General features: G+C 31.2%; 1 protein-coding gene across 1 annotated transcript; it reads right to left on the bottom strand.

The window, feature by feature from the left end:
* Positions 1-329: 329 nt before the first annotated feature.
* Positions 330-8941, bottom strand: LOC108321585 (putative UDP-rhamnose:rhamnosyltransferase 1). Its single transcript, XM_017553383.2, has 3 exons — positions 8819-8941; positions 3020-3118; positions 330-1980 (listed from the first exon to the last, which is right to left on the bottom strand). Exon 3 carries the CDS (start codon positions 1907-1909, stop codon positions 521-523), a length of 1389 nt encoding a protein of 462 aa, XP_017408872.1. The 5' UTR covers positions 1910-1980; positions 3020-3118; positions 8819-8941; the 3' UTR covers positions 330-520.
* Positions 8942-16187: the final 7246 nt, after the last annotated feature.

Here is a 16187-nt window from a genome sequence, read left to right as displayed (position 1 = left end):
ATCATAACGTGCATGTGAGAAAAATCGTTTTTGAACATAACTAAAAGATTCGACGTTGTATACATGAGGTATTTGAATGTTTGCTTATGGTACAATTAAAAGGCTTAACAACCATACACACCATTTGAAGCAGAAAAACCAAAAACTGCAAAAAGACAATTATATTTTTATCTCATGCTTTAACCTTCTACATATAAGCACCATGACTTTTATTATTCATTTTGAGGATATAAGGAATGTAGAGATATATAAACCATTTGAAAAAGAGTGCACTATGGCATGTGGAATTGGACTTTTGGAATATTAAAAAACTACAACAATAGAGAGTGTTTGCTGAATTCAGAATACAAGTTTTTTGCTTTTATAAATAGCCTTAGATAGAAAACAAAAATTAAATCAATAGATAAGAAAAATGCTAAGCCTATGTGACACTGCTCTAAAGAATAGGATTAACAAACTGTTAAGCCCTAAACTCAAAAAGCCTTAATGATTCTCTTCAACTTCATATTTTCTTCTGGATTCATTTCTTAAGAAACTGAACAAATGCAGCTATGTAATGATCTTGGTGCAGCTTCCTGTTTCCTACAATTGTAGCAGCTTCTCCTGTATTAGCTCTGATATTCTTCCCTTCCTCCAATACCATAGCTTGTTTAATAGATGTGGCAATGTCATTTCTACTGAATGACCCATCTGCATTTCGTTTAACTTCAATGGCTAGACCCTTTTCAACCAAAAACCTTGCATTAAGAGGTTGATCTGCAATGAAGGGTAACAAAACTAGTGTATGACCAAACTGCAAGGTTTCAATGGCAGAACCCCAGCCAGAGTGAAACAAAGACCCCCCAATACACGGATGTGCCAATATTTCCTGTTGTGGTATCCATCCCATGCAAACAATTCCTCTCTTAGATGTCCTTTCAATGAAACCAAAAGGTAAAGAATTTTCATCATTGTTTGCCCAACTTGGTTTTCTGAGTGCCCATAAAAATGGCAATTTAGACTCCTCAACTCCATAAGCTATCTCAAAAACTTGATCCTTGCTCAGCTTGCACTCACTGCCAAACCCTACAAATAAAACTGATCTGCATGCTTGTCTATCAAGCCACTCAAATGTCTCACCCCTAACCCCTTCAACATTTCCTCTCTCTACAGGTAATAAACCTATGGGAATCACAGGCTTCCCAGCTAATTTCTGAAATGCATTCAAATAGTCTCCTTCAATCTCGTAGCAACTACGAAATATTATAGCTTTGGAGGCACTGAATACTTTTGCAAACCTTTCTAAGTCCCCTATCCCTGAAGCATTTTCCTCGTAGTGATTAGCACAAAAAGCACTTGCCTCATGTCTTTGAAGAGCCACTGATGAGGGAAATGTCAGCCATTGTGGTGGTACTGTTAAACTTTCTGGAGATACGGGAGCTTTTCTTGTGCCTGGTGGTCCCAAGAATGCCATTGTAGAAGCCGAGTAAACAGAAAAGTAGATTAACTTCACCTGATGCTCTTGAGCAATGTCTGTGATCCAGTGCTGACAAAAGTCACAAATTATCCAATCTGGTAACTGATTGCCCACAAATTGCTTCACAGCATGTTGCAGATTATCATATGCCAACTTCAAGTATTGAATTTTTTCAAATGGAATGTCCACAGTGGCCTCAGCACCTTCTGGCAAGAGGTCTTTATCTAGTGATGGCAAAGGAAGTTGCACCAGATCAATCAAATGGGCTAAATTTGAAGGAACTTTAGGAAGCCTTTGAATGTTTTTGGGCGTTGATATGAAGGAGACATGAACACCAGATTTGGCCAAGGCTATGGAAAGTTGGAAAAATGGGATCAAGTGGCCAAAGGCAGACCATGGAATCATCACCACATGAATTGTATTCTCAGCCATTTCATAGGTCTGCTTCTGCATATGCTCTTAAGGCTTCTTTCAAACACACTCGTGCATTTTCAAGAATATTTTCAAGATTGTTTTCACAATGTCTGCAACAGTAAAGAAGAAAATATCAACAAACAATGCTGGTCATTTCAATTAAATGGGTAACGAGGTTGTCGTGGTTAGATTCCTAATTGCTTAAGTCTTAAAAAAGTTTAATGTTTTTAAATAAAATTTAATTATTAAAAGCCGGACTACGCTAGGGAATAATCCTGAGGAATAATTGTGCATCCTGCTATAATTTATTTATTATTAGACCTAGTGATAGTAATGTTAAATAATTTTAAGTTAAAATTTTCACAATTTTAATTATATGGTTTAAACTACCAACATTTTCAAATCCGTGGTATAAATAAACTACTCACTTTTAAATGTTTAAATTGCTCACGATTTTTAAAATGTGATATAAATTATTCACCGTTGTTTAGATAATGACTTTTATTTTAAATAATGATTTTTGAGTCATGACATTTAGATAATTATAATTTTTTTAGATAATGATTTTTAGCCGTTGTTATGTGTTGTTTAAGCTATGAAATAAAATGGTGTAGTGTGTTTTATATTTAAACTATAGTTAATATAATATTTTTAAATAAAATAAAGAAAGGAGGTGTTATTTTATTTAAAATATAAAAAAAGATAAATATTATTTATTAAAACATAAGATATGTAAATGTTTATTTCAAAATTAAAGATGAACGTTTACCAATAAAACTATGAATCAGTGAAATTGTTTCAATTTTCTCTAAAGTAGTATTAAATTCAAACTAAATTAATATGTTACTACGTTAAATACTAATTGAAACTCAAATTAAATATAGTACTTGAAACACATGTACATGTTTTTCCTAATTTTTATTTACTTTAAATAGTTAAATTGATATGTATATTCATTTTAATTTTATAATTTAAAAATAAAAGACATGAATTGTTATGAAATATAAAGTAGAGTGTGTAACTATGTGTTAGTGGAATGTCAAAGTTACTTACACAAATAGAATCGTTTGGTATAAAGAATAGAGAAGTTTTTTCTTAAAACTATGCTCTTCATACTAAAGCATACGGAGGAAGAGCACGAAAATTTACCAGTGACTGATGTTCTGAGGAATTTGAATTTCTTCAAACACAAACTTCACCATTAAATTCTGTGTTCTTCTCACTGCCTTCATCAACCATAAAGAAATACTATGTAGAAGAGAAAAGATATCATTAACAGAGAGAGCAGAGCCCTATATATACACAATGGAGGCAAATAACAAAGAGAGACACGTGTAAACATGCAGAGAGACGCGTCTAAACATGCAGATAGACGCGTGTAAACATGAAGTTCATTGATTTACGTAATACATTGTCTTTGTTATTTAGATGAAGAAACTTTCTTGTTTATAGAAAAATTTTAAAAGTGGCACTAGATTTTGCTAATTGTTTTTACTCCCTTTAAGTTATACGATTCCTCATACAAAAGTAAATATTTAGAAGAAGATTTTATATTATTTTTCAACCTGTCTATTTAATATATTTTTTTACTTTCAAAATTTTCATGATTTAAAAACAAATATATTTTCTAAGAATGGACCTAAGCATTTATACAAAACGATGCATTGATTAACAACATTCACACTCATAAGTATAATATATGAATGTGTATAGGATAAATAAATTAATTTTCCTACTAGTATTTGGTATTATGGTTGTTGAATTTGAATATTAAAAAAGTTTATAATTTTGTTCAATTGGTATATTAAATGGTTTACTCTTTTAAGCAGTCAAGTTTTCGATAGTAAGTCAATAATATATTTTTTTGGGTATGTTTTGATTTAGCTACTTCAATATCCAAAAAATATTTGAGGTTTCCAAGTTGTTTCATCTTAAAATTCAAATACAAGGTATTATTGTAAACTAAAAATCTCATCTTGATCATTTCATGTAACAATCTGTCATCCACATATATAATAATCTACATATATAATCAAAGTTGTAATTTTTCCTTTTCCTCTTTTAAAAAAGGTTTAAACTCTTTAGTTGTCCCTATTTATGTGGATTTTTTCTAGTTTGATCCCCGACTTATTAGAATCCCCAATTGAGTTCTTAAAAGTGCTAATTTGAGTCAATTGAGCCACTGCCGTTAAATTTAGTTAACGGGGTTAAGTTTTTGCACAAATGAGAAGGTGAAGTGTCAATTTTTGAACACGTGGCATGGTGAGAGTTGAAACGTGGAATTTGACAACTTGTAAAATTATAATAATACGAATTTTTGAAAAACAATTGTAGGACTGAAACTAAAGTTTTTAGAGAGGCCAAAAACATAGTTTTTCTCAACTTGAAAAAAAAAATCAATTCTAATCTAAATGGTCTCTTCGTGCCCAATTCTTCATCTTCTCCAAACAACCACGAGTGTTGCTTACAGTAACTCCCGCTTATATCACAATGCCAAAAACTACAAATCTGCTGATTACAAGCCACTCATGCTCGAAGTTGTGGTTGGCACCGAGAAAACATGACTATGCTCTTTTTCAAGTTGAGAAAAAATATGGATTTCTGAAAAAGGGATTTAGGGTTCAATAAAACTGAATTTGGGATTCAATTTGAGAATAAAAATCTAAGAGGAATTTGGAATGTAAAGTATTGGGATTCAATTTGGAAGATGAGTGAAGTCGCAATTTAGGGTTTCTGGTGCGAAGAGATTTGGGGCTTTCTGTGTTTCAGGTTTTGCAGGTTGCGAGAAAGTGTTTCGCGATAAAGGAGATGAAGCGAGGAGCTTCGTTTCGCGATGATGCTCATGGTGACGCTGTGATTTTGGAGTTTTTGCGCAACAAGTTTCGAGATTTCACGGTGGCGCTGACGAAACTCGCGATGGCTTCTTCTTACGGTGGCGCGAGGGTTTGCATTGGTGGTGGGGAGACGAGCATCACTGGCACTACAAAGGAGGTGATGGAGTGTGATGATCTCTAGTGACTATATGAAAAATTGGAAAAAACAATCAGAGAGGTTCACAAGCACATTACTCTGACACCAACATGCCACATTTCAAAAAATTACACATCAACCTCCCACTTGTACAAAAACTTAACCCCATTAACTAAATTTAACGGCAAGGGTTCAATTGACTCAAATTAGCACTTTTAAGAACTCAATTGGGGATTCTAATAAGTAAGAGATCAAACTGGGAAAAACCCACATAAATAGGGACAACTAATGGGTTTAAACCTTTAAAAAATAAGGTGTAATCAGAGTTATCTATAGCCAAAAGCCTTCATAAACTTAGTAAACCTTCCAAACCATGTTCTTGGATATTGTTTTAATCCATATAGAGTCTTTTTTAAATTGCAAACCTTCATTCCAATTGAATTTGTCATGCCTGGTGGAGTTAGATTAAAAGTTAGATATTCATGTCTTGGTCACAAATCTGGTAGCAATAGAAGTATGACCCTTAAAAGCAGCCGAAGTCCCATAATCATGTTTCTCTAATTGTTTTTTATAGAAAGGAGGCATCATAAATATTCAATAAAATAAAGAAGCACCAATTTCTATATTGTAGAGGGTGTAGTGTTTTACTCTGATATCATATAAAAAGGTTTAAAGAATAATTTTGATATATTATTTCAAATAATAATGTACCATATACATACAAGATCTTATAATTTTTTATCTATTAAAAGAATGATAATTCCATAAATCTACATAAATTATAATAATACCTAAATTATAGCTAACACAAAATTTAATTAACGATAATAAAATATTTCATGTATATTGTTAACTAATTAATCAGACCCTTTAAAACACTTTAATAATATGTGGAAGAGAAACAACAAAGTAAGGGTATGATGGTCTTTCCACTAATATTTTGTCCATCAATTTACTTAATCATTTAACTTCCAATTCACAAACATAAAGTCATTTGCTCTTTTAGGCAGTGTTCGCTTGAACAGATTTTACTATTCAAAGCCGAATGCGAGCAATGAATTGAGAGTGAGAAGGTGTTCGTCTGTGCGAATTTGCGAGCGGTGAAATGCAATGATTTGTAAGATAGGGCTATTTTTTTCATCTTGTTGAAACAAGGAGATTTGCGCTGATTTATTTGCAAATTACGTGTGTGCCCTCATAATTTTGTTAACTTTGCACTTTCGGTGTGCAGCGCTTGTAGCCCTAGCTGGCGTTATTCTCTGCCATTGGCACAACCATTCAAGACGAAGAACGGGATTGATTGAAGCTTGATGTTGAGGACAGCTTGATGGATGAAGATGAAGTTTACTGAAGCAGTGACACTTGAAGAAGAGGTGGTTCATGGGCGTGTATTCGGTTCCACAAATTTGGTAATCGATTCCAATGGTAAGAAGAAAATGAAGATGGAGTTGTATTAGGTTCCATCACGAGTATCCGGTTCCACTCCTTCAAAAAAATGCAGAGAATAATGTATTGGGTTCCACGTTCTTGTATTTTGTTCTAGCTTTGAAGAATGCGTGTGCAGTAATTGATTTCCCAACATTCTTCCTCCCTCGTGCATGGCTGATGCATGTTGCAGGCTGATGCGATTTTGATGATGGTGGAGGTTGGAAGGATACAGCGAGCATCCCATGGTGGATGATGATGAAGACGAAGCTGATAGGGAAATGGGGACCCAACTCTTGAAGAAGACTTCAATGACCACTTATTTTTAGTACGTTTCATGTTTCTAATACTACTAGAGTTTTCTTTTGGGAGAAAATCTTTGCCCGTGTTAGTATATTGGATACAGATGCAGTGAAAAATCCCTAATTATGATTTCAATGAAGAACATTGTTGGTTTGGATAAGTTCTAGTCTGTACAATTGATTTTGATTAGAAGTGGTTTCGGTGATTTAATTATATTTTAAATTATTTATTTAAAAAGTGATTTTGACATGATGCTTTTTAGATATTGTTAAAACAAAATCTTTTTGATATATAACTATACAAGAGGATATAGTTTTCTTATTTGATATTTGGTTGCTGAGACAGTAACATGATGTTAAGTTAAATAATATTCATGTAAACACATACAAATCTCGGATTTACTCATTGCGAAAGGTAACAAAAATTATAATTTTTTTACTTTTTAAAAACTAATTTTAATAATTATTTTTAATTTTTTACTCTTTATAAACATTTTTACAATTAAATATAACATTAAAAAATATTATTTTATATTATTTTAATAATTAGGGGTATTTTGGTAATCTTTAATTTCTACCAATTAAAGAAATTTTTTAAATCTCTCACATCAATCAAATCTTACACTAATTCTCACAAACTTTACTTACAAATCCACTCTCAATTAGCTCCAAATCTACTCAAACAAACAACAAAAAATTTATCCTCAAATCCATTCAATCACTCTCCCCCAAATCATCTTAAGTGAACAAAGCCTTAATGTGTGTTTAACCTGTATTGCATTTCCTCATTATTTACTCTAACCACACAACCTTGTTTCATTTTTCTTTCTACTATTTTTCACTTTTTAACATGAACTTGATCTTATTCATATAAATATTTTCACGGTTCATTCAAAGATGTTAATTAGATTTCAGAACTAAATCATACCAAGACAAGGCTTAGCACTCTTGGAAACGTAATCTAGAAGAAGGGAGACATGGTAGCAACAAGGACTCTAGAAGACATACGGCCTTAAAGTGGGTTTGCACATCAACATGTCAAGAATTTTTATCAAAGATAAACCTTTACGGTTACACCTAATCAAGGTCTGCCAAAGAGGAATCATGCTGGAGAAGCTGTCAAAATGGACAACTCGGTTTGACCCAGCCCGATTCATCACGGGTTGGTCACTTAGTGAGCTAACCCAACTCGACTCACTTATTAGCAAGTTGAAAAAATTCGAAATCAACCCGACCCACCACGGGTTTAGTGGATTAAATGGGTTAGCTCACTTAATTATAAGTTTTTTAAAATAAAAAATTATAATTTTTTTAGTTCAAATCTAAATAAATTTCACTCTAACTCTAAAGACAATTCAAAATAAATAAAAAAAATCATACAATCCAAGTGTAATCCAAAAACAAACACGCGAACAAATAAGTTTTTGATATAATTTTTGTATCACTTGTCCATCTATAATATTAGAGTCTTAAATGGATAAATCTATAAGATTTTTTCCTCTTCAAACATCTTTTTTTATTTCATCTACAATATAATAAAAAAATGCTAACTAATAATATTGAAACACAAAATAATAAATAATTAAATTAAATTGGTGAATTTGTGAGCCAACTCGACTCATGGGTTCAATCCAGATGAGTCGAGTTCTTAATGAGTCGATTTAAAAACTAATGCGCATAAAAATATTATATATATTTTTTTCAAATCCAACTCAATTTAAACCCTTGGTTGACTCTTGGCCTGTTTTGACCGCACAAAGGAAAATGGTACTCCACCTATGCTTATCTTATAACTGCAGTCCATGTTTACTTAAGGCAGAAAACGTACACAATGAAATATAAAAAGTTTCTATTCAACTTAAATTTAGACATAATGGTTCCATCATGTATGTACGATCAAAAGGAATTCCTGGCAGCAGTAAAATGATTCTGCACGTCTACAAGAAATAAAACACAAGGAAGACCATTTCCTTCACTTCTCTTGGGAACTAGCCGTGAAACAACACATCAATTACAGAGGAAACTTGCAGCATACAACATATTGAGAATCAAGATCTCTCTTCTTCACAATCTCAGATCATCAATACATGCATCAACATCATCTAATTCGCATTCACAAAGTCAAGAGGCAAGACAGAAACATAAGTCAAGCATCGAAGTCAACATTCATCAACTATATGATCAGAAGACGTATTACAGATAAATTATTTCAAGGTATACATACAATCCAGACAAAGGTTAGCTCCTCTACCTCAACTCCAGCTCCAACTCATCTAAACATTCTATGGTGGCTCCTACTTGTCCAGATCTCCCAGAATTCGTCCAACCATCTCCAACCTCACGTTTTCTCTTCTGGTTCCCTTAATATTTTCCTTAAGTTTCATTACGGAGGAAGTCAAGGTTTTATCCTTGAAGCTACCAGCCCCTTTGTTTGGACGTTTCTAAAAAGAAGAAAACAATTTTCCTTAATTCAAGCCTAATGTCTGTTTAACTTCCTTCCAAGTCCTGTGCATGTTTTGTTTCATTTGATTACTAGGAGATACGTTTGATGTGAAGTCAAAACATAAAGTTGCTACGCTGGAAAGAAAGGAATGGTAGGTGTGTGGGGGAAATAAGACAATTTACATTATAAAAGTTGAAATATAAAATACAACACTTTCCAAAAGCCTGAAATTATCTCAGAACTAAATAATCTCCTCTTTGATAAAGATAAATGTTTCTCATCATTAGTTTAGCTTTTTCCTCTTCGTCACCATTTGTAAAACCTTCTGTGTTGGGAACTTCCTTATCATCTCGAGAAATCTTGTATCTGAATCTTGGGGTGCAGCCTATGTCACAATTCTCTGAAGCCACCATTCATATTCCCTTCCAATCTCATGATGAACAGAATCATCATTCAAGAAAAACTAAGAGCAGATCAAATTTTTATGTTTGTGCAATTTGATATTATGGCAAAACCCTCTTCAAGGTACCTATGTCACAAATTTATATGACCTTAGTACAGTGTGTAACCAAATGGGTTTTCTTTTTGCATGATTCTTCCTTTCAAAAATCCACTCTTTTGGTTTTTCTTTAGCAGAAACAACAGCAACAGACGTACAACTTTTTAACGTTGAAACTGTTCGAAACAAAATAATGAGGAGACAGTAACTGAGTTGGCTGCTATTCCTACCCTGCACTGACCATTACTCACTCACTCAATATCGGTCTTGCCCTTCCAATTTAAATTTATAAATATGTAATTTTTTTATAATGGTAATTTACTCCAATATTTTTTTTTAATTTCTTTAAACTCGCCCTTCCGAAAAGAATTTGCATATTTTAAAAAAATGGGCAAAACATGGTCATTGTAGGAAGAAACAGCAGACAGCTCGGTTACTGGCTCCTCACTATTTGGGCTCGAAGAGTTTCAAAATCAAAAGGTTTCAGATCTTGTTGAAACTGTTACTGTAAAAAGAAACCTGAAACTGCAGATTTTGAAAGAATGGTGATACAAAATGAACAGTTTGGTTACATACTGTGTAAGAAATAAAGGCCACTTAATAATCTGCAAATACCTTAGAAAGTGTTTTGCTTGAGAAATAAATTGCACAATCATAAAAAAAATAAACATTATTACTCAAGAAAAATGCTTTGATAATTATAATAAATAAAATAAAAATATATTAAAAGTGAGGTAGATACCAGTTTCAAATGATAAATTAGCATTTTGCTGCATTAAATTAGAAAGAAAAACATTAAATTAGAAAAAAAAAATATTAAATTAGAAAGAAAAATAATACTTTCACATATATAAACCTTTTACATTCATTTATACTATTTTTTTTTACTTTGAAAAAATATAAAAATTCATCTTTTATGACTATTTTATTTTTATATTGTGTATCAAATAAATGTAAAAATATATCACCTTATTATTACTCAATTAAATAAAAAGGTAAAGTATCCACTATTTTTAGTAAAATTACACACATTATAACACTAGAATTTAAGACAAGAAAATTAATCAGAAATACAAAATACAATACTCAAACTGAGATAAATAACAGTAATAATAATAAATAGCAAATAATAAATAATAATAATAAATAATAATAGCAACAATAATAATAATAATGAAAAATGATAATGCAAGATAGTTTAACATAAACCAAAACATGTAGAAATGAAAAATCAGAAACCTGTAAAAATTTGCTTGAGAGATGAAAAAGAACATAATATAAAAAGTCAGTGTATTCCTAATTTGTTTATGCACTCAATGCACTTTTTCTATCAAAAGTGAGAAATTTATGTGAAGTCTAAACTTTGGAGAGTAAAAAAAAATGTATCTTTTATGCACTGAAGTTCTCCAAGAGGACCATGAAAGGGAGAAGAATCCTAATTTGAAGAATAAAATGAAATATAAGCCTTATTTGGAGAAAGGGTAAAAAAAAACTTGGAAAGAAAAAGGAAGATGGTAATAAACCAAAATCTGTCTTCTAGATATAAGAAAAAATAGGAAGAATTGAAATTGCAACAAGTTTTGTTCAAAATATTGAGAGAAATTGCAAAGAGTGAGGATATGAGTGAAAGTTATTGTAATTGAGAATGAAAATTAGCACAAGGAGAGGAAGGTATTTATACTAAATTGAATGAGATGGGGAGGACAAAAATAAGAGTTAAACATTTTTTAGAGACAAATTTATTAATTAAAGGATTGGAATAATTTATTTTTGAGATAGAAAATTATGAAACTAATTATAACCATAAAACGTTTGACAATCTCTTATATAAATTCATTATTGTAGAAAGAGAAATACATTAATAGTTTCCTAATCTAACTGATAGCTCATAACTTAGTTTTCAATTTATATTTAATGTAGTATACGTTAAACCAGCTGTTAGATGTAAAAAATATTAAATTTGTTTGAAAATAGTTAAGTTATTTTAAATTTTGGTTTAATTAAGTTTATTTTCAATCAAGTCTTTATTAAAATTTTCTTGTGTATCAAGTCATAAAAAAATATTATTTCCCAATTTAGTTTCATTTCATTTATGTTGACTATTATTATATTTTGTCATTTTGTTTACACGTTAAAGAAAATATTATTGATATTACAATTAATGTAAAAAATAACCTTCATTGTTTCCATAAAATTTAATTAGTAATTTAGTATGCGTTTAAATGATTTAATTATATCTTAATTTTTATTTGATTCAATTAAGTCTTTATATTTGTAAAAATAATTCAATTAAGTTTTTTTCATTATATTGTATAGTCATGTCACGTGTTTGTTTATATTATTTTATATTTTATTCATTTTTTATATCATATGTCAGGTTTTTGTCATGTCACTGATAGTTGTAATAATAGTGTTTTATGTCAGGATTAATGTTACATGATAATATTTAGGGTTTATGGTTATATATGGTTCATGTTTAAAAGTTTAAAAAATCTTTAATTTCTTTAGCTTATTTATAATTTTAATGTCATAAATATATTTATAACTTTTAACTTAATATATTTTACATATTTCTTAGTTTATTTATGAATTTAATATGACAAATATAAAAATTAAAAAACTACAAGTGTTATTTTATATTTATATTTTTAATATTTTTTTTAAAAATTATTTGTTTAAAATGGGGATTTTTTTATTGATATTAAAAGTGTAAAAAATTAATTTAAATATTTAAATAGAATTGTTTGATATAAATTCCAAAAACATGTTTTAACATATATATATTAACTGCAAATAAGCTTAATTATTCATTTGGTCTCATTTTGGAAAGGATAACATGGTTTCAATTTAAAAAGAAAAATTGAAATTCAATTGAGTTATTAATATTTCAAATATATAGACTAAATAAAATTCAAGACATGATCACATGACACTAACATTGACATGTAACATTTTATGGACATGTGTAATATCATTGCCTACTACCAAATGGTAAGACAATGACTTCACATATGACAAAAAAAAATTGAAAATACTATGAGCTACGTATAGGCATGACCTTATCGTCAATCTAAAGAGAAAAAAAAAACTAATTGAATCACTTTACCAAATACGAAGACTTAATGGAACCAAATAAAAAATAGGGGACATAATTGAATTGAAAGGAATACAATAACCAAATTACTAATTAAATCTTTTATAAAAACTGTGTTGGAGAACAATAATGATCGGCAAAGTTCCTTTATCACTACAGAAGATGATGTAGCGGTAATCAAGGTTATATCAAGGCTTAATTACTCGCTTGGTTTCTTTGATTGAAAAGTTTCAAGTTAGTCCTTATTAAACTTTTTTTTGTTTCATTTATGTCCTATCTTTTGAAAAAGTATCACAAATAAGTCCTTAAAAAAATACTAACCATGGTAATGACATTTCATGTGTTAATCAGTGTTTTTTTTGTAATTTTTCTTTTTTGAAATGTTTTTATTGTCTGCATGTCAGGTTCCTGGTGTGACACGTAGCATTAGTAATGTTATGTGGCAAGACAATGTCACGTATTAGTGTTAGTATGAGTGACAAGTGTTATTGTCTTGATTTCAATTTAGTCTTTGTATATATCTTTTTAATTTAATTTAGTTCCAACTTTTTCAAAATAATGCAATATTGTGTCTCTCCAACTTGAGACCAAAATTATTATTTGTATAAATGTTATGACTTTTAACATGTGTAACATCCCAAAAATACACTCTAAAACTATATAATAGAATAATCACATTAAATAATATTACATATCAGTCTTACACTAAAAGAGAAATAGCTAGTGGCCGAATGGCCTTACAGAAAAACTAGAAAATTTAAAACCGAACGACATAAGCAAATCCTGACCGAACGGTTTACAAAAGCCCATACCGAACGGTCATACAAAAACAAAGGAAAAAGGTGATCGAGCGATCACCTTACTATCAGACTATACTACTGACCAAACGGTTCTACTGTTCGGTCTTAACTTCTACTTCTACTAAGTTTTCTTCCTCCAGCGCCTCTTCCAACAGCTCGTCTCCTTCTGCTCACATCCACATGGATGATCATTGCAACAGAAAGACAATAGAACGTACAAAAACAGACAAGACAAGAAACACAGGGTAAGCTTATGTAATTTAATTCATGTATAAACATATATTTCACACAATCAACCAAACAAGATAATTCATCATTCGTTCATGCAAAGCCTAATACTAGACTGACTGTCCGGACTGTATGAAATATGTGTAGTTACGACGTTCGTGCACCCGGGTGATGTAATAATTGGGATGCCCTCAACAGTTGCCACCCGATGTTAGTCTTATCTGTCCAAATTAACCATAAGGACTAGGACCTCTTGCCGTTCCCACACATGACTTACCATCAGGATGAACCGCCAGCTTAGCATGCCCACATTCATACTTTACCAAATTCCAATATACATTCATGAGTTATTCCTCCCCGGAACTCTCGTCCATAATCCAAAACATTTCATCCATATCATATTTTATTCATCTTTCATTATTAATCATCTCAATTAAACCCTTTGTACAAAGATCCCTAAGGATACCAAATACCAAACGTTCAATCCTAACTTAGAATGAGACCGAACACTTGGAGCGAGACCGAGAGGTCTCTAGTTCCAGAACAGATTAAGACCGAGAGTGTTACTATCGGGTTGAGAAAGAAACCGAGTACAAACATATATCACAAGAACGAATAGAACGAATATTACTTACAAAGTGAGCCAATTAAATGAACTGACTCTTGAGAGCTCGAACTGAACACCGAAAAGACCATGCCGAGTACTAAGACTCTAGGCCGGAACCAATGGATACAGACACTTCAAGACATTCAAAGAATAATACTTAGAAGAATTCACATGAAGAAACCGAACACTTATAAATACTTAGCTTATTTGAGTTTAGCAATCAAGAAAACCGAATGTCAGTCAATGACCGAGCACGGTAGAGAGAGAACTCTATTGAAGTTGGACGAACGCTATTTTCATCAAGATAGATTATAGAAAAGAGAATGAGCGCTTGGTGTAAGACCGAGCACTAAATATTACGAGCGTTTGGTGAAAGACCTAGCATTAAATAATACGAGCGGTTGGAATATAAGGTATTATTTAATTAATATTCAAGAACGAACGACTATACTACTACCTATGGACATACTTAAATTTATATCAAAATGCCAAGAAAAGAATATTCTTAGTGGAACGCCTGTACACAAATTGTACTAGACGAAGACGCTCGTCCTCAACATAATTTCCTTCCAAATGAAAGAATCTAGTTTTAAACGAGTCCCAGAGAAAAACCGAACGGTCAAAGACCATTCAGTAACGAACGTACATTTTCATGGGGAATTTTCATACTTAGAAATCATTTATCTCAATTCAATTTCTCAACATTTATCTACATAATTTCATACATCCACATCATAGAAATTCCACATACTTCATACATCAGAACATAGCACAATCATATTTCATTTTAATTCATCAAATCAACGAACGTTCATGCAATACAAGCAATATACAAATTAAATTAATAAGTTTCCCTTACCTCTGAGCGTGACCGAACGTTCACAGAGGCAGAATACAGTTCGTCCTACTACAAGTCCTTCTACCCTCAACGCTCAACAATTCTCCAAAACTAAACTAAACAAAAGACCAAAAATGGCTCAGAACGAGATTATGAACTCATGTAACCAGAATATTGGTTTGCATGTGCCAGAAAACGAACGGCTAAAGGAGAAGAAGAACTTACCAGTTCAGAACCCGAGACTGATCGGTTCAAACTGAAGCTCTTGACGCCGGAAGTGCTTATGCGGTGCGTGAATGATGATTGGAGTAAGAAACAGTGAGGATTTCTTAAAGAGAAGATGAAGGAGATTTAGAGAGAAGGAGGAGATTTCAGAATTCTGGGGAAGAAGGTTGCATACAGTGAGTGGCGTGGATTTCTGAAAAATCAAAGTTTTCCTTCCAACGTCAAAAACGGACGTCCGCTCAGCTGGTAACACCTGCCGCCCACCATCTGAGTGTCGAGCCCCCTTCTTGACACGTGAACTCCACTAAAACGAATCATGAGTGAATTTTTAATAGTTCTGATAACATGTTACATCAAAAATAACTTTTTAACATATTACATTATTATATATTATTAATCAATGTAAGTTTGTTCAATCAATGCACTGTATCGTGTCATTCATATAAACAAAATCATCTATTAAAATTTTAACATGATGTAAACTCAATTTCTGAAATATTTGTTGAATCAAATACATATACTAGTCATACATTTATCATGATCTATTATTCTAAAATACAATAATAATAAAATATTCAATAAGTTACAAAAATGGAATTATCTGTTTGAGTTAGAAAAACATAAAATAGATTATCGTTATGTTTTATCAAATACTTTTATATTAGTGAAATTAGTTTATAAATTCATCAAATAAAACAATAATTAAATATAAATCTTATTAAATGTACTCAAAGTAAGAAGTGTGAATTGACAAAGATATAACAATTCTTTTAACTGTGTTTTCTTAAGTAAGGTTGCGTTTTCTTAAATATTCGATATAAATATTGTAGGGATTAAAAACAACGTAATGAAAGTATATAATGTTACAAAATTTAAAATTATATGA

This window comes from Vigna angularis, chromosome 9 (assembly GCF_016808095.1).
Source record: "Vigna angularis cultivar LongXiaoDou No.4 chromosome 9, ASM1680809v1, whole genome shotgun sequence".
Taxonomy (NCBI): Eukaryota; Viridiplantae; Streptophyta; class Magnoliopsida; order Fabales; family Fabaceae; genus Vigna; species Vigna angularis.
This window is presented reverse-complemented; position numbering and strand designations above follow the sequence as displayed.

Coding starts and splice junctions, on each gene's coding strand:
- LOC108321585 (XM_017553383.2), bottom strand. CDS start 1,909: ATGCAGAAGCAGACCTATGAAATGGCTGAGAATACAATTCATGTGGTG.